Source organism: Lactuca saligna, chromosome 9 (genome assembly GCF_052625555.1).
Source record: "Lactuca saligna cultivar CGN05327 chromosome 9, ASM5262555v1, whole genome shotgun sequence".
NCBI classification, from domain to species: Eukaryota; Viridiplantae; Streptophyta; class Magnoliopsida; order Asterales; family Asteraceae; genus Lactuca; species Lactuca saligna.
The window spans coordinates 178,139,174-178,157,739 of NC_136425.1; the positions used below are offsets into that span (position 1 = coordinate 178,139,174).

Consider the following 18,566-nt stretch of genomic DNA (forward strand, 5'->3'; position numbering starts at 1 on the left):
AAGCGCGGGTTTATTCCAATGCTCAAAACCAGTTCGTAAGCACTCATGAACGTTGCAACAACTCTTGCTATGTCTAACACCATTTAGACGCTCTACACACCAATTCACGACAATCTTCATTCATATCTACTCCCAACATATGAACGATTGTGGACCATTTGAATAATTCGATTATTCCTAATAAACTCAATTATTCTGGAAGTCAAAACATGCAAAGTGAAACAATAGTTAAACAACTAACATGTGATAGTAACTTTACTCATAAATAAAACTTCTTTATTTAATCATCAAATGTTAATTACATTTATCTATTATACGTTTCTAATACAATCTAATCTATGCTAATATCATCCTTCAGCCCAATACTCCTAGCATGCTGTAAGTGCTTAACCCTACTCAGTCCCTTCGTAAGCGGATCTGCTGGGTTATCTTCTGATGATATCCTCTTCACTACGAGTTGTCCTTCTTCTACACGATGTCTAATGAAGTGATATTTTCTGTCGATATGTCGAGATCTACCATGATCCCTCGGTTCCTTGGTCAAGGCAACCGCACCTTCGTTATCACAGAAAATCTCCATGGGCTCCTTTATGGCCGGTACAACTCCAAGATCACCGATGAAGTTCTTCAGCCATATCGCCTCCTTCGACGCTTCGCTCGCTGCGATGTACTCTGATTCGCACGTTGAATCAGCTACGGTTTCCTGCTTGGAACTTTTCCATGTCACTGCTCCTCCATTTAGGGTAAAGACCCAGCCCGACTGCGAACGGTAGTTGTCCCTGTCGGTTTGAAAGCTGGCGTCACTATACCCTCGCACCTTCAAGTCATCACTCCCTCCAAGGACTAAGAACCATTCTTTCGTTCTCCGAAGGTACTTAAGGATGTTCTTCACCGCAATCCAATGTGCTTTGCCAGGGTTCCCTTGATATCTGCTAACCATGCTCAAAGCGAAGGCTATATCAGGGCGAGTACAAGTCATAGCGTACATGATTGAGCCAACTGCGGAAGCGTATGGTACTCGGCTCATTTCTGCTATCTCAGCTTCGGTACTCGGACTTTGAGTCTTACTCAACTTGTCATTTCCTTGTATCGGTAGTTCTCCCTTCTTTGAGTTTTCCATACTAAAACGTTTTAGTACCTTCTCCAAGTAAGTATTCTGACTAAGTCCAATTAGTCTCTTACTTCTTTCTCTTACTATCCTTATTCCCAATATGTAAGAAGCCTCTCCGAGGTCCTTCATAGTGAAGCACTTCCCGAGCCAGGACTTAACCTCCTGCAGAGTCGGGATGTCGTTTCCTATGAGTAATATGTCATCGACATATAGAACGAGGAAGCTTACTACACTCCCACTGGCTTTGACATATACACAAGATTCGTCTTCGCTTCGTACAAATCCAAACTCTTTGACTTTCTCATCGAAGCAAAGATTCCATCTGCGAGATGCTTGCTTAAGTCCATAAATGGACTTCTCAAGCTTACACACTCTATTCGGATGCTTCGGATCCACAAACCCCTCTGGCTGAGCCATGTAAACATCCTCAGCCAACTTTCCGTTAAGGAAAGCGGTCTTGACATCCATTTGCCAAATCTCATAATCATGAAATGCGGCAATTGCTAGCATCACTCTAATAGATTTAATCTTCGCAACTGGCGAGAAGGTCTCATCATAGTCAACTCTGGGAGTTTGAGTAAAGCCCTTCGCAACCAATCGCGCTTTGTATGTGTGTACGTTCCCATCCACGTCGGTCTTCTTCTTGAAGATCCACTTGCACCCTACGGTCTTACGTTCGGGCACGTAATCAACCAAATTCGAAACTTGGTTATCGTACATGGATTGGATCTCGCTATCCATCGCCTCTTTCCATTTCGCAGACTCCGGGCCTGCCATGGCTTCCTTATAGCTATTAGGTTCATCAAGATTTATTAGTGTACCATCACTAATATACGTGTCCCCTTCGGTAGTAATATGAAAACCATAAAACTGGGGTTGAACTCTAAATCTATCGGAACGTCTAAGAGGTAAGGATTCGTCAATCGGTTCAACCGGAGTTTCCTCCTCGGGTTGAACGCCAGCGGTAGAGGTTCCTTCATCTATCGATTCTTGAATCTCTTCAAGTTCGATTTGCCTCCCACTGTCTCCTTGGCTTATGAGTTCTCGCTCTCGGAAAACTCCTCTCCTCACAACAAAGATAACATTATCTTTCGGTCTATAGAAGAGATATCCAAAGGAAGTTTGCGGTTAGCCGATGAAAATACATCGCTCACTTCGAGGTTCAAGCTTGTCGTGAGTATCTCGTCTTACGAAAGCCTCGCAACCCCAAACCTTGATATGTGCCAACGAGGGAGCTTTCCCCGTCCACATCTCGTGAGGTGTTTTGGCAACCTTCTTAGTAGGGACTCGGTTAAGGATATGGGCGGCAGTCTCTAAGGCATACCCCCAAAAGAAGATAGGTAGTGAAGCACGACTCATCATAGATCGAACCATATCCAATAAGGTTCGATTACGCCTTTCTGCCACACCATTCAATTGTGGTGTCCTAGGAGGCGTCAATTGCGAAACTATTCCACACTCCTTGAGATAATCGTGGAATTCAAGACTTAGGTACTCTCCTCCTCGATCGGATCGAAGCATCTTGATTTTCCTGCCCAATTGATTCTCCACTTCATTCTTGAACTCTTTGAACTTTTCAAAGGTTTCTGACTTTTGCTTGATTAAATAGATATACCCATATCTACTATAATCATCGGTAAAGGTCACATAGAAGCGGTTCCCATCCTTCGTGGTTGATCTAAAAGGTCCACATACATCGGTATGTATTAGGTCTAATAGTCCCTCACCCCTTTCACAAGTGCTCGTGAAGGGTGACTTAGTCATCTTTCCAAGTAAACAAGATTCGCATGTGTCATCTTCCCTAAGGTCGAATGACTCCAACACTCCATCCTTTTGGAGTTGGGCTATGCGTTTCTTGTTGACATGTCCAAGACGACAATGCCACAAAGATGCTTTATCCATACTAGTGGAAGAATCAATATTCAAAACATCATTTCCTAAGTTATCAACAATCATAACAGTTTCATATATTCCATTACATGGTATAGCTTCAAAGTAAAAGACACCATTTAGATAAGCCAAAATAGAACCATTCTCATTATTAAAAGAAAATCTAAAACCTTGTCTATACAAACCATGAAATGAAATGATGTTTCTAGCCATTTCTGGCGAATAGCAACAATTGTTCAAATTTAAAACTAAACTATTCTTGAGCACCAAAGAATACACTCCAATCTTGGTCACAGGCGACGATCTTCTGTTCCCCATGATTAGATTGATCCTTCCTTGCTCCACATCCCTACTTCCTTTTAGTCCCTGCACATTAGAACAAATGTGATAACCACAACCGGTGTCAAGAACCCAAGAAATAGCATGATTAGAATCGTTATATTTTATTGCATATATACCTGCGAAAGATGGCTTGATCTTTCCTTCCTTGATGGCTTGCAGGTAGTCCGGGCAGCTTCGCTTCCAATGTCCTATCTTGTGGCAGTGGTGGCACTCTGCCTCCTTCGCGTTAGAGCAGGGCTTAGAGGGATCAACTTTTGTCCCACTAGAAGAGGAACCATCTCGGGCTTTCACCTTTCGATAGTTATTTGAAGAAGCTTTCCTCTTCTTTCCCTTCCCTTGACCAATTGCCAAGACAGGAGCAGCAGACGGATTGGGAGTTGGTGCAACAGACTTGTCCTTGAAATTGATCTCAGCAACCCTCAAGAGACCTTGGAGCTTACTTAGAGTGACCTCCTCTTTGTTCATGTGGTAGGTCATCCTAAATTGATTGTACATCGGAGGCAAAGAGTGAAGCACCATGTCGATCGCCAAGTCTTCGCCGAAGTCAACGTTTAACTTGCGAAGGCGGTCGACATACCTTTGCATCTTTTGCAAGTGCACGGTAAGAGATTCTCCATGACCCATCTTAGCGGAAATCATGTTGGTGAAGATCTCGTAACGCTCTTGTCTCGCGTTTTGGTGGTACCTCTCCAACAAGTCTTGATGCATCTCGTATGGATACATGTCCTCGTAGGACTTTTGGAACTCGGAGTTCATGGTGGCGATCATGATGCAATGTACTTTCGTCGCATCTCGCTCATGGGTTTCAAAGGCGGTGATTTCAGCGGGAGTAGCAATTTCGGGGTTGATTTTCTCGAGCTTCTCGTCGAGGACATACTCTTTATCCTCATAGCGAGCAATGGTGCGAATGTATCTTATCCATTCGCCAAAGTTCGTTCCATCGAAGGTGACCTTTTGGCAAAGGCTCATCAACGTGAAAGAACTAGCAGCAGCGTTGTTTGCGTTTGACATCTATAGAAAGGACAAAGATAGATTAGAACAAGAATCCCTAATTATCACCCAATAAGAAAAATTAGGGCTAGGATCCAACAATAACATTTACATACTAGAAAAGGGATGTCGTAATCCAACATGCAAATAAATTGAAGGTAAGTGAATGACGATTCACTAATTCTCCATCACAAAACTTAAACTTTTAGTCCTAAGTGTTTTTGAGAATTCCTAGGTTCGGATGAGATTCATTGAACTATTCAATGGCATGTTTAAATCTCGGTATGCCCCTCTTGTTTGTGACTGGGATGCCGAGGATCACAAAGCGGGTGTGAATTACCATGCAAATTTACATGGTGCCTTCATTGTTACGATCACCTATTCGATGTGCCGGTAAACCACACACGCTCCACCGAACTATGATAAACAAGGAATCACCCTCCGCCACCTTCGCTTAGAACCAATTAGTGTGCCGGTAAACCACACACGCTCCACTAACATCTTAGCAAGGTGCAAAGTGTAATTTCATGGAATTGCATCAATTCACTTTTCCTAAAGTAACTAAGATTGGGAAATTTAAAAAAAAATTTAGTTACTTCGTATTTCTTATTATACTTTTAATGAGAGGATGAGGTTGCCCTATCCTACCCGTTCGGCTAACGACCCTCCACCAATCAAGCAAGCGGTGGGTGTGAGTGTACACCCATTAAGCGCCATTTTATAGGCCGCAACCTTATACCCACCTTATAGATCGGCTTCGTGAATGAGGCCTACTAGCGGTAAGACTAGCATTTAGTTATACATATATATATTATTCTAATAATGTCATATAAGTATAGGGTTGTATTTTAAACTTTTCAAAATCTAGGGTTTGAAATTTAAGTTGTCTAAATTAAAGCTTTTAATCACAAATTTAAATTTCAAAACTATAGGGTAGGTTTTAAACATTTAAAAACATGGAGGATCAAATAACAAATAATTTCAATTAACAATTAATATCTTAATTATCTTTATTTGATTTATCTTTGATTTCTTTGAAGATAATTACCAAAAATAATTAAAACAATTAATTAATTATCATATAAAGAAACTAAATATTTAATTAGTTGATAATTACCTTTAACTAGATCAATATAACACTTATATTTATCAAAAAACGGATTCATATTGATCTAATTAGTTTATGGTAAGTTTGGATAAGATAAACACAAAGAAATCCCGAATCTGGCCTTTCCTGACGCTTGGACTCGCCGAGTACACAAATGGACTCGCCGAGTCAAGCCTACTCGCCAAGTCCACTTTGGAACTCGACGAGTCAGTGACTCAAAAACCAAAAAATCGAATTTTGCAGGTTTGTTTCAGTTATACAAGCAACAATTTGTAGAAAACCAATCTAGGCTCTGATACCACTGTTGGGTTTTAGCCATAAGAACTTTCCTATGTGCGCATGCAAAACCCTATTGCTTGGATCTAGGCTTTCTATCAAACATGCTTTTGAATCCAAGACTTCTAATGGCTAATTAGGTTAAACAATAACATTAATACAGATCTAGAATCATACCTTTGAGTTCCTTGTTGATCTTCTTGTCTTGGAGCTTCTAGAGTCACAATTATCACTCCTCTGATGGTTCACAAACACCAATAGCAAGCAAGATGATTTAGGAGAGAGGAGAGGGGATGGAATTTGGCCAGAGGTTCCTTTCTTTGGGTTCTGAAAGCTTGTCCACGAATTCCACACCCCAAGGGCCTATTTATACCTTTAGACTCCTTAAGGGTTTCACCCTAAACCCTAATTGGATAATCTTCACTTAAGGCTATCCAAATCCATTCCATAGATATCCTTATGGACTATTTTGAGCTATCCTAAAGCTCTTAGAAACCGTCCAAAGTCCATCCTAATGGATTTATAGTCTAAAGTCTAACTATCAAACAATTGACAGTTTATACCCTCTTATTTAATTAATCTCTTTAAGTCACCAAATTAATACCAATTAATCTATGAATTATATTAATCAAATAGCTAAATATTATTCCTTATAATATTTACTCTCTCTTAACAAATCATCCTTCAAGTTGCTATGGTGAAGGCAACCCAAAAGGACCATGCACCACCGAATATAGTTATAGCCTTAGACACTATTCCAACACATAGATGGGAAGGTACACACTTATAAGGCGTGATTGCTTGTGAAGGATTTACTCAAACTCCCAGAGTTGACTATGATGAGACCTTCTCACCAGTTGCGAAGATAAATTTTATTAGGGTGATGCTGGCCATTGCTATATTTCATGACTATGAGATATGGCAGATGGATGTCAAACTGCTTTCCTTAACGGAAAGTTGGCTGAGGATGTTTACATGAGTTAACTAGAGGGTTTTGTCAATGCGAAGTACCCTAATAGAGTGTGTAATCTTGAGAAGTCCATCTACGGACTGAAACAAGCATCTCGTAGAAGGAATCATTGTTTCAATGAGAAAGTCAAAGAGTTTGGTTTTCTGCGAAGTGAGGATGAATCATGTGTATATGTCAAAGATAGTAGGAGTATAGTAAGCTTCTTAGTATTTTATATCGATGACATCCTACTCATAGGAAACGACATCCCGACGCTACAGGAAGTCAAGTCCTGTCTTGGGAAGTGTTTAGCTATGAAGGACCTCGGAGAGGCTGCCTATATTCTGGGAATAAGGATAGTGAGAAACCGGAGTAAAAGGCTAATAGGACTTAGTCAAAACACTTACTTGGACAAGGTACTAAAACATTTTAGTATGGAGAATTCCAACAAAAGGGGATTTACCAATCCAAAATAATGCCAAGTTAAGTAAGACTCAAATCCCGAGTACCGAAGTCAAGATAGCAGAGATGAGCCGATTAGCTTACACTTCCGCAGTTGGCTTGATCATGTATGCGATGACTTGTACTCGCCCTAATGTGACCTTTGCTTCAAGCTTAGTCAGCAGATATCAAGGGAACCCTCGCAAAGCACATTGGACCGCAGTCAAGAATATTCTTAGGTACCTTCGAAGGACCAAGGAATGGTTTCTAGTCCTTGGTGTGAGTGATGACTTAAAGGTGCGAAGGTACAATTACGCTAGCTTTCAGACCGACCAAGACAACTATCATTCTCACTCGAGTTGGGTCTTTACCCTAAATGGAGGAGCAGTGACTTGGAAAAGTTCCAAGAAAGAGACCGTAGATGATTTAACGTGTGAATCAGAGTACATAGCATCGAGAGAAGCATCAAAGGAGGCCATATGGTTGAAGAACTTCATCGGAGACCTTGGAGTTGTGCCAACCATAAAAGAACCTATGTTGATTTTATGTGATAATGAAGGATCAGTTTCCTTGACCAAGGAACCAAGGGATCATGGAAGATCTCAACATATCGACAGGAAATATCATTTTATTCGACATTGGGTGGAAGAGGGGCTCCTTGTAGTGAAGAGGGTATTGTCAGAGGATAACCCAACAGATCCGCTTACGAAGGGACTGAGTAAGGTTAAGTACTTATAGTATGCTAAGAACATTGGGCTGAAGGACGATATTAATTTAGATTAGATAGCTTAGAAACGTGGAATAGATAAATGTAATTAACATTTGATGATTAAATAAAAGAGTATTATTTATAAGTGAAGTTACTGTCTTATGTTGATTATTTGCCTATTTTCACTTTGCACATTTTGACTTTCTAATTAATAATATTATTCGAACGTTCCATAGTCGCTCATACTTTAGGAGTAGGTATGAAAGAAGATTATCATGAATTGGTTTGTAGATTGTCTAAAGTGTATTAGGTGTAGCAAAGGTTTGTTGCAATGTTCATGAGTGCTTATGAATAAGATTTGAGCATTCGATTAGACCCGCACTTGCTGGCATCACTTCATAGAATTTATCTCGAGTGATCTCAAGACGATAATATCATATGGCCTTAAAACCTAGATATATGGTTTATTATTTGCAAGTTGGTTGTGCACTGATAATGCGTAAACGCATCAGTAACTTGATGCTATAAAACACATTGTTGTGTGTAATTTAATTAGTGAATGGTAAATGCATATAACTCGAAGTTTATCTATTCCTTTTATTCTAAGAGAGTAAAAGCGATATCTGGGCCCCTCGATGATTTGGTTTCACTTATGTGTCGGGCCCGGTCAGGACTGAATTGATGTGTTCAATAAATTTCTATTCTAGACAAATCAGAGATCTAGAAAAAAAACTGTTGGACAACAAATATGACTATGTTCCATGTAATTTTCCGCAAGATATCTAGAATGGAGGACGATACGATCCCTTATCTAAAGGACAGGTTACTAATAAGATTATAGTTGGACAGCGTCTTTGAGAGCTACGATTGCTATTTGGATTGTACTTGCACTATACTTACTAGACTTATCCAAGTGGGAGACTGTTGGATTAGTGTGTAAGCCTGTAACTATATTTGGTATGTACTTGACCCAGTTCTGGATGGTCCTTTTGGGTTGCCTTCACCAAAGCAGCCTGATAGGATGATTTATGAAGAGAGATGTTGTTATGGTTTATTAATATGTTATATTAATAATATATTAAAAGAGAAATCATATAGTTTAATTAATATTAGACAATAATTAATTAAGAATCAGTTATGTGGCTAAAAAACATTAACTAAATAAAGGGGACTAGAACGGTCAATTGTGTGATAGTTGAATATTGGGATGAGAATCCTTATGGATTAGAGGCATGGACGATATTAAGAGGATTCCATCTTAATTTCGGCCATAGAGGCCTTATTCCAGATAATTCTCAAAGTTACTTAGGGCCTAAGTCATCCTATTAGGGTTTTGACTGAAACCCTAGAAGCTAAAGTATTTAAAGACCCCTAGGGCTTAGAAAATCGGCTACTTGATCCCTTAGAACCCTAGTGCCAATTTTTTCCTCTCATCCTCTATCCTCTAGATCATTCTCTTGCTTGTGATGTTTGTGAGCCATTAGAGGTGTTACACTTGTGACACTAAACTTCTTGAAAAGCAAAGGATTCTTGCAACCATTGAAAGGTAACATCTAACCTATTTTAATATAGATTTCGGTTTCCATGTATGCTAGATTTGGGTTTCAAAGTCTTGGATGAATTGCATGTACAATAGAGAAACCTAGATCAGAGCTTTACGGTTTTGTATGAGCACGTAGGAATGATCTTTTGTATAAAACTCATTAGAGTATGCATGGCGTACGTTGGTAGACTTGAAACCCTAACTTTTGGGTTTGCACCCTATATAATGCATGTGATAGCCTCTTTTGGACATGTGTACTCAGCCTCCTTACCCTTAAAAATGCTAATTTCGTCCCTTAGCTTTATTTGTTGCCCTTGGAGCTCTTGTGAAGCATTTTTGGTGTGTTTTGTGCATTTTAAAGAGGAAGGAGAAGGTTGAAGACTCATCCTTTGTTGAAGAGCTTTGAGATCCAACTTTAGCATCTCTATTTCATGGCATCTGCGGTATAAATTTCAAAGCTTGTCAACTCATTTCTTATATCAATTCATTGGCTTGTTTTGGCTATTTTGGTCCCGTTTGGTTGGCTCTTGTGAGCTAAGGTCGTTTTTGGAGTTTAGCCTTTTAGATCCAAATATAATAAGGATTCCTCAAGCTTAAAGGTGTAAACCTTATGGTGGTCTTTACCTCAGGCATGTGTTAAGTCATTTGTTAGAATCTTTTGAGCTTTAGAGCCCCATTAAGCCATGAATGTGCGTAAAGTCGGCAACTTTACGTGATAAACTACCTTAGGGAAGTCAGATCAGATATTTGTTTCGAAGTCATAACTGAATAAGTGTTGAATGAAGAAATTTGGCCAAGTTGGGCGTACAAGTTGGAACACCGCGTATACAATCCATAAAGCGAGTATGCTTGGCGTAAGAGCTAAGTACGTCGTGCGTACTCAATAGATGGGCTTCAACATGTGGGCTTCTCAGTATTGGACCATGTTGGGATTTTGATGTCTTGGAACTTGTTGGGCCACCAAATTCTCTTTTTGGGCTATTGATATTTTAGTTTACTCTTTGGTTGAAGGCACGTGAAAGGGGTTTGATCCTAATTTGGAAAATCTGGCCATAATTGGGCTTTTGGTAATTATTTTGGAATTTAGGCTTTTTGGACCTTGGGCCAAGTTAGGGAAAGGGTAAAAAGTACTTTTACCCTAAGTTGGGACTCTTAGTGTGAGTCGGGATCCAAATACTAATTGGATGTTATTTTCTGATAGCGTGGGAAATTAGCGAGCTAATAGCCAGAGATTTTTCCGTGAGACTCAGCAATATGAGGTGATTTTCCTCACCATCTTTAGCGAGTCTAAGGCACCAATGCAGGCCCACGATCAATTATGCTAGGATACTAGATGTCTGTGTGACTCTTGTATGTGTTATGCTTATGTGATTTCTATGTCTAGCAGGGCCCGTTATGCGAGTTTGGGCGAGGCCCGCTATACTCAGTGGGCGGGGCCCAATATGAGAGTTTGGGTATGGCCTGTTATGCGAGTGTGGAAAACGCCCGTTACACCCATTTGGCAGGGCCCGTTATGTGTTTATTTATGTATGGTATGTTGTATGTTGGGGAACTCACTAAGCTTTGTGCTTACGGTTTTTAGTTTATGTTACTTCTGGTTCCAAATGGAAGAGCCTGGGATGATTGTAGAGCACACACCACTCGATTCCACATTTTGTGATTTACTCTATTAATGATGATGTATTGATACATTTTGTTTACATTGCTTTTATGATAATGATATCGTTTACTATTTTATTAATTTAAAAATGAAAAACTTTCGGGTCTTATTTTTGGGATGTTACACTTGGTTATAGGACTCACTATAAACATTAACTAGAATCTCTCTCTCTCTCTCTCTCTCTCTCTTTCTCTCTCTTTTTCTCTCTCCCTCTTTCTCTCTTTCTCTCTCTCTCTCTTATTACAAACCATAGGCTTGTTTATTTAAAAACTATTTTAAGTATGGATTACATATGCAAAGATACATTATGGTTTTCAAAGCTTATTTACAAACACTGTTTTAAGTATGGTTATACTTATAAAGGAAATACTTTTTAGACTTTTTAGAAGTATCATACTCATTTTAGCAGAAGACATATAACTCTCACCAACATTGTGTTGACCCTCAGAACTACATGTATTGTTAAGGAATCAGTAAATCAATCATTCAGACGATGGATAATCATGGATTTCAAGCAATCTAGTTTACTAGTTTTTGTTATGTATGCCTACTTGTTAAGACAAATTCATGTACTATTATTATTTGTAAGAACCCTGTACTTAAACTTAATGATGGAATACAAATGTTTTTTTGTTTATCGTTGTACTTGTACTATATATTTAATTACTTTTGATACATGAACTTATTCGCACAGCCTAGCATGTTCTGCCGCCTCCATCGGGGGTGTGACATACACTCTTACATATATACTTATCGAACATACTCAACTTTTATAGTAAAACTCTATTCAACGTAAATCATTTTGCCTAAGTGACTTATATGCATATAATTTAGGGCTATTCACTCTCGATCATTATGCTCCATATGCTTATCCACATATAAGATAGGGCGAGTTATTCGTGTACATTAGTTAATGACTTTTATAGTGAGACGCTATTCATTACCTAAGGACAAACACTTAGTATACCCATAACACTATAACTATTAATCCTCATGGCGAGATACGTATGTATAGATCTATACGAGTTGACACCCTCATCTGTGGTTGCTAGCTACCACCATGACGATCAAGTCGAAGCGGGTTATTACTCTCTTCAGTCATTTCTATGACATCCGATAAAGCATTGTAGGGGTACTTCCATCACATGGCTCGGTTATAGGACTCACTATAAACATTAATTCTCTCTCTCTCTCTCTCTCTCTCTCTCTCTCTTTCTCTAGAAATCATGGATTTAGTTTCTCTCTCTACAAACCATGGATTTGGTTTCTCTCTCTACAAACCATAGATTTTGTTTCTCTATCTCTCTCTCTCTCTCTCTCTCACTCCCTCTATCTCTAAAAACATTTTATGTGTGGATTTACTTATGGTTTATCTCTCCTTCTCTACAAAACCTTTTAAATATGGAATTACTTGCAAATAATATAATTTTTTGGATTTAAATGTATCTCTAAAAAGTTTTGTAGAACCTCATTTATAAGTATAGATTTACTTTGTAACACCCAGTTTCCAATGGTTTCATTATTCGGGGTTGCGCCCCGATCATCATTTATCATATGGTTTAGGGCCTTGGGTCAGAAAGGATTTGGCCCTTTTTGGATGTATGGGTTAGAGTTTAAGTGATCTAAGTGTTTGATGGTATTTCGAAGGCCCAAGGGTATAATCATAATTTGGCAGTTTGGGCCTTTATGAATTTTGGATTTTTGACCGAGGAGTTTTAAGGCTAATGTGAGTTGTTAGAAGTGTAGGGATTCTCGTCACCTTTCTGTGGATATAAAGTTCGTTGGAAACAGACTTAGGATGAAGGAGATAAGGTCTAGTAAATTTCTGAGACTTGGTGGGTCATATAGTATGTGAGGTGTACTAGATGTGTACACGGGGTGTACTGGGTTGAGTGATCGTCGGTGGTCCAATTGTACATCAGGCGTACTAAGGGGTAGTCAGGGAGTACTCCCTTTAGAGCCAAACCCTGATTTTGGGGTTCTTACCCTATATAAACATCATTATAACCTCCCTTTGGGTCTTTTAAAGTCAGCCTCCATCCCCTTTAGTATACGTTGAAATCCTGAAGTGTCATAAATGAGTTATGGAGCTTGGAAGAGGATTTTGATGGTTTGTCTAAGAGAAGAAGAGAGTTGAAGATTCATTTCTTGGACAAGAGCTTGTAGATCCAGAAGTTTCTCATCTTTTGAAATCTATTGAAGGTAAAAAGCTTTGATCTTGTCATCTCTTTGGATGGATCCTCTTTTGGTTGTTTATGATCATTTTACTCCCTCTTGGTTGGTCCTTGTGAGCTTGGGTTGTTTCAGAGGCTTGATCTTGTAGATCTAGACATTTTAAAAGTCCCAAGGCATAAAAATATGATCTTTATGGTTCATTTGGACTCATGCATGCGTTAAGATCTTTCATTAAGGTATTTTGAGTTCTAGAACCCTATTAAGCCATGCATGTAAGTAAAGTTCCCAACTTTACGTGATAAGTTATATATATAGGAATCAGATCTGAGAGTTTTGAGCAAGGGATTAAGTGATTAAGTGCTTTTTGGTGAAGTTGGGATTCAGAGGAGTATGTTGGGCATACTCATCTAGTACGCTGCATATACTAGCCCCTGAGGGTGTATGTTCGGTGTACCAGCTGAGTATGCCAGGCGTACTCGGTTAGGTGGGGTTTCTTTGAGTGGTTGACTTTTTGGACATTTGACCATTGACCAAAAGTGGACTAGGGTTAACCATTGGAGATTTGGGACTTTTGGATAGCAGGCCTTCTCAGGATAGCTCCATGATGGTTTTGGGTCCAATTTGGATATTTAGGCCTTATTGGGCCTTGTGGTGCTATTTTGGTTTTGGATATCTTTTTGGCCTTTGGTCATCTAGTTTGGCCTTTGGCTTTGGGCCAAGCTTGAGGAAGGGTATAAAGATCTTTTACCCTAATTTGGACTCATAGTGTGAATCAGTAGCTAGACGTTAATGGGATGTCATTTGTAGTATTTGATAGCGTGTAGATTTTAGTAGATCTGCAGTCATGGATTATTCATGGGATTAGCTGATGATGGGGTGTTGTCTTGATATTAACAGTTTGGGGATCAATCAGCCAGCAGCCCAGGATCGTCTTTGTAATTCAGGAGTACGAGATAATTTTTCCTCACTATACTTACAAGTGGAAGGCACCAAGGCTGACCCTTTGGATTATTATCCATATTATCGTTTGATTGAGTATTTTAGTGATCTGTTAGATCTGTATCTAGGTAGATAGGATGATATGCTTAGTGCTCTATAGATCTATCTGATTGTTTTGTTGACTAGTTATATGATTAGATGTGTATATGTTGTCGTAGTGTGGGTAGGTTGAGACTGCACTGCTTTGTGTTGTTAGTCAACAAACCCGTAAATGTTATATCAATATTTTGTTATGAATTACTGGGCTTATATGTGTTTTGGGTATGAATATGTTGACATGTTGTGTGTAGTTGAGTTGAGGCGGTCCTTCATTGTGCTGAAGGTCAATAGACCCAGGGCATCCCAAATAGACTGAAGGCCAGTAAGGTGTACCAGTTAGACCGAAGGCCCGGAGAACATTCCAGATAGGCTGAAGACCCAATGAGGCGTACCAGTCATGCTGAAGGTTCTGTGAGCGTACCAGATAGACTGTAGGCCGGTGGGGAGTTCCAGTCAGACTAATGGCTCTATAGGCGTACTAGATGGATTGAAGGTCGGTGGGGGCGTTCCAGTCATGTTGAAGGCTCTGTATGCATAATATTTATTGGTATATGTTATCTGTTTGTGTATGGTATTTTAGGGGAACCCACTAAGCTTGTGCTTATAGTTTTTGGTTTGTGGTTTCAGGTGTTTTAGAGATACGTGGCAAGGCGAAGGTAGGACCATACACATCCTAATTTTTCATCATTGATCTTGGGAGGCACTCATTTTCAAATAATGTTTTGAGAACACTATTTTTGTAAACATTTTATTAGTAAAAGAATTGTTTTGAGAAGTTTAAAATTGTTCGAATTTTTGGGATGTTACATATACTTGTAGAAAATACTTTTTGAACATTTTAAATTTATCGTTACAACATTATCAGAAACCTATAACTCTCATTAACCTTGTGTTGACCCTTCAAACTATATGTATTCTCAAGAGAACACTAAACAAACATTTCACATGACAAAATAGTCATGGATTTCAGGCAACCTAGTTTTCTAGCTTTTGTTATATCACATGTTTAAGACAATTTATATACTCTATTATTATCTATATATAACCTTGTATTCAAACTTCAAAATGGAATACAATTGTTGTTTTGTTTATCGCTGTACTTGTGTTATATATCCAAATTGCATGAGATCTATGAACTAAGTCGCACAACCCCATATGTTCCGCCGCTTCGGCCGAGGGTGTGACAATATACATATGTAACAATAGAGTCATATATGCTATTTTATAACTCTGTATTTAGACTTAAAAATTGATAATTTAAACCCTCTGACCCACATATATATATATATATATATATATATATATATATATATATATATATATTAAGTTTCAAAATTTAACATCTTTTATGGAATTTTACGTATCAACCAATAAACTCTCGTCATGGAGGTATATTCAAAGATTTGAGATCATAAACCACCAACTAGAGTTCCATTTAGGCCTCTTTTGGTAAGTATAATATATTTAACAAGCGCATTTAGTTCGCCGCTTTTAGATGAACTAAGAGCATCCACAATGGGGGTTTAATAAGAGTTGAATAGATGATAACTAGGATTGAATATAAGTTTAATGGAGTATGAGTGATGACATGAAGGAGAGTTGAATGAGAGAGTTGTATGATCATTGAGTGGTTCAATGGATTTAATTTTTTTTTTTTCAATTGAATCAACCCAAATATAGAAATCTGTTAAACTTTGTAGGGTTTAATGGAGTGTGGATGTTAAAGAGTATTGTTGAATAAAAAGTGATATGTTGATGTGGTAATGATGTGTGCCCTAAGGGTCACGACTCTAATATACAAAGCATTTAATGACAATGTTTTTCCGTACTCACCTTAATATCGATATTTACGTGAAGAAGCAACCCTAGATTAGTTCAAACTTAAGCATGCATAGATTTTATTTGTTTGTGTATATACGCTCATTAATATTGTATGGTAAGATATTGCTACCAGATACCTATGTGTAAGAAAAACTAAACATGGGGAAAGAGCAAACTTTTAATCAACATGATCTATAGAAAAAGCGAAATTTTAGCTTTATGACGTTTGAGCTATACATTAAAAACTTTTGTAGTTTTCTAAATCAAATGGTGTAAATAATCCTCATTGTTTTCGTCGCTTTTAGAAGAAATACTAGACATTTTCGTGTGTAAAGAGTTAACTAAAGTTGTTACAAACATAAGAATTAAGTTATCCCTTGTTTTGCTCATCTTCAAATGAAATACGACTAAAGCATATATAATTCATATATGTATGAATGCTCATGTATGTATGCAACTATGTAAGTATGTATACGTACTTTGATTCATTAGATCATTTAAAAAAAAAAAAAAAAAAAACCCTAATCGAAGAGTTTATGTCAGTTTTGCAAGATAGATGTATGTATAATATAACCTTTATTTGAAGGCTGTTGGCTAAAACTATAGAAGATTTAGTTGATATTAAATTAACCTTTTCAATGAACCAAAATATCTAACAAATCCATTGTTTTCGCCTTCTATTGCGAAAAAGTGCAAGTAAAAATTAACGCTTTGCGTGCTTAGATTTGGATATTTCATGCTAATATATGTTCATATATTCGATCAAAAAACAAATTCAAAAGATAACAATAATAAAATAAAAGAAAACAAGATTAACAAGAAAAACTGCATTAATAACAGAAAGATTTGGGATGATTACTTTAAATTAAGATTTACAGAATTTGATGTTGATTCCTTTTCTTTCGCTAAACCCTAAGTTTCTGTTCACTTTCATTAAGAAGTCATAAACTGTAACAACTAAACATAAACAGTCATATACAACTGAACTAACTATTCTGATGTATATTCTGCCACTTCTGTTTTAGGTTGTCTAGAAGCATGATGAATCGAGCAAGCAACCACTTGCGCCCACCGCCTTAATCTCATCTTCACCTTCTCCGGATCATCGCCTATAATATAATTCAGATAAAAAAAACTTTCAAAACAAGACTCAGATGAACTATTTTACATATAATTAATCGGAATTCAGAGTTTCTTACTTGGATCCACAATGAGACTTGAAGATGCATTGGAGTTAGAAGAAGAAGAAGAAGAAGAAGAAGAAGAATCGGAGTTAGTAGACGAAGTTCTCGACAGATTCCGGTTGTTAAACTGCCGATTAACGGCGGCGTACAACTCAAGTGCAGGAAATGCTTGTGTTAGTTTTGGATCCATGTCGTTAGACGTATCGAATCCAAAACCCAACTCGAAGCAAGCTGTGAGCTCCTTGATATCATCGTCAGTAATGTCAGAATTATCAGAAGAAGCATCAAGGCTCTTGCTGCGGCGGAAACGGCGGCGCTGCTGGGCCTTCAACCTCCTCCATTCTGTTCTGCGTTGGATTTCGGGTGACCATGAGAGATTCTTGTATAGAATCGGACAGTATTTCTTCGAGTCAGCCATGAGCAACACCGTCTGCGGCGTCGGAGGAATATCGGGTGGGGACTGAAGGAGAGGAGGACAGAAGCAAGGGTATATAAAGAAGGTTATGTGGGGTCCATTGAAGGGTTCAAGTCTTGATACGATACTGACGAACATAGATTCGGTCCAGTGGGGTCAATATCGTAGTTACAATGTGGGCCCACCTTTTGTTTTGGGCTTCCTAGCTAATACCATTTATATTTTATAACATATGGAACTTTCTCATATTTATTTTTATATTTAAGTTTTTATTCAGTTTAATCTTATTTATTTGGATGGTTATTTATTGTCAAACTTCATAATTGAATAAGTTTTCCTGTAAAACCCTTCTCATTCGTTTATAAACTATATATTCAAAAAAATACAATAAAGGCCTCACACAATGGGCCAATATAATCCATACAATGTCTGTCTTAAAAAAAAAAAAAAAAAAAAAAAAAAAAAAAAAACTCGATAAGTTTTCTGTAAAACCCTTCTCATTCATTGATAACCTATATATACAAAAAATACAATAAAGCGTCTCACACAATGGACCAATATAATCTACACTGCTATACAAAACAGTAATGTCAGTATGTCTAATAAATCGAGACCCACTAATAGCCCCCCCCCCCCCCCCCCCCCCCCCCGGTAGTGAGAATTGGAGGGGAGCGAACATTTAAGCTGGAGAGAAAGTCTAAAAACAGTGGACACGACAGACTCTTAGTGAAGATATATGCATATTGAGTCGTAGATGGAACATGAAGGACCCGAACTTGACCCAAAGCAAATTTTTTGCGAACAAAAATGTATATCGATTTCATTATGCTTTGTATGTTGACGTTGAACAAGACTTGAAGCTAGATAAATTGTGCTTATATTGTCACAATAAACTATAGTCGCCTTTGTAGGTG

General features: G+C 38.2%; 1 protein-coding gene across 1 annotated transcript; it reads right to left on the minus strand.

Annotated features, from left to right (window-relative positions):
• Nucleotides 1–16,964: 16,964 nt before the first annotated feature.
• On the minus strand, nt 16,965–17,679 carry LOC145018581 (uncharacterized). Its single transcript, XM_078976459.1, has 2 exons — nt 17,253–17,679; nt 16,965–17,162 (listed from the first exon to the last, which is right to left on the minus strand). The coding sequence occupies exons 1-2, from the start codon at nt 17,653–17,655 to the stop codon at nt 17,044–17,046; spliced, it is 522 nt and encodes a 173-aa protein (XP_078832585.1). The 5' UTR covers nt 17,656–17,679; the 3' UTR covers nt 16,965–17,043.
• Between the last annotated feature and the right edge of the window lie 887 nt (nt 17,680–18,566).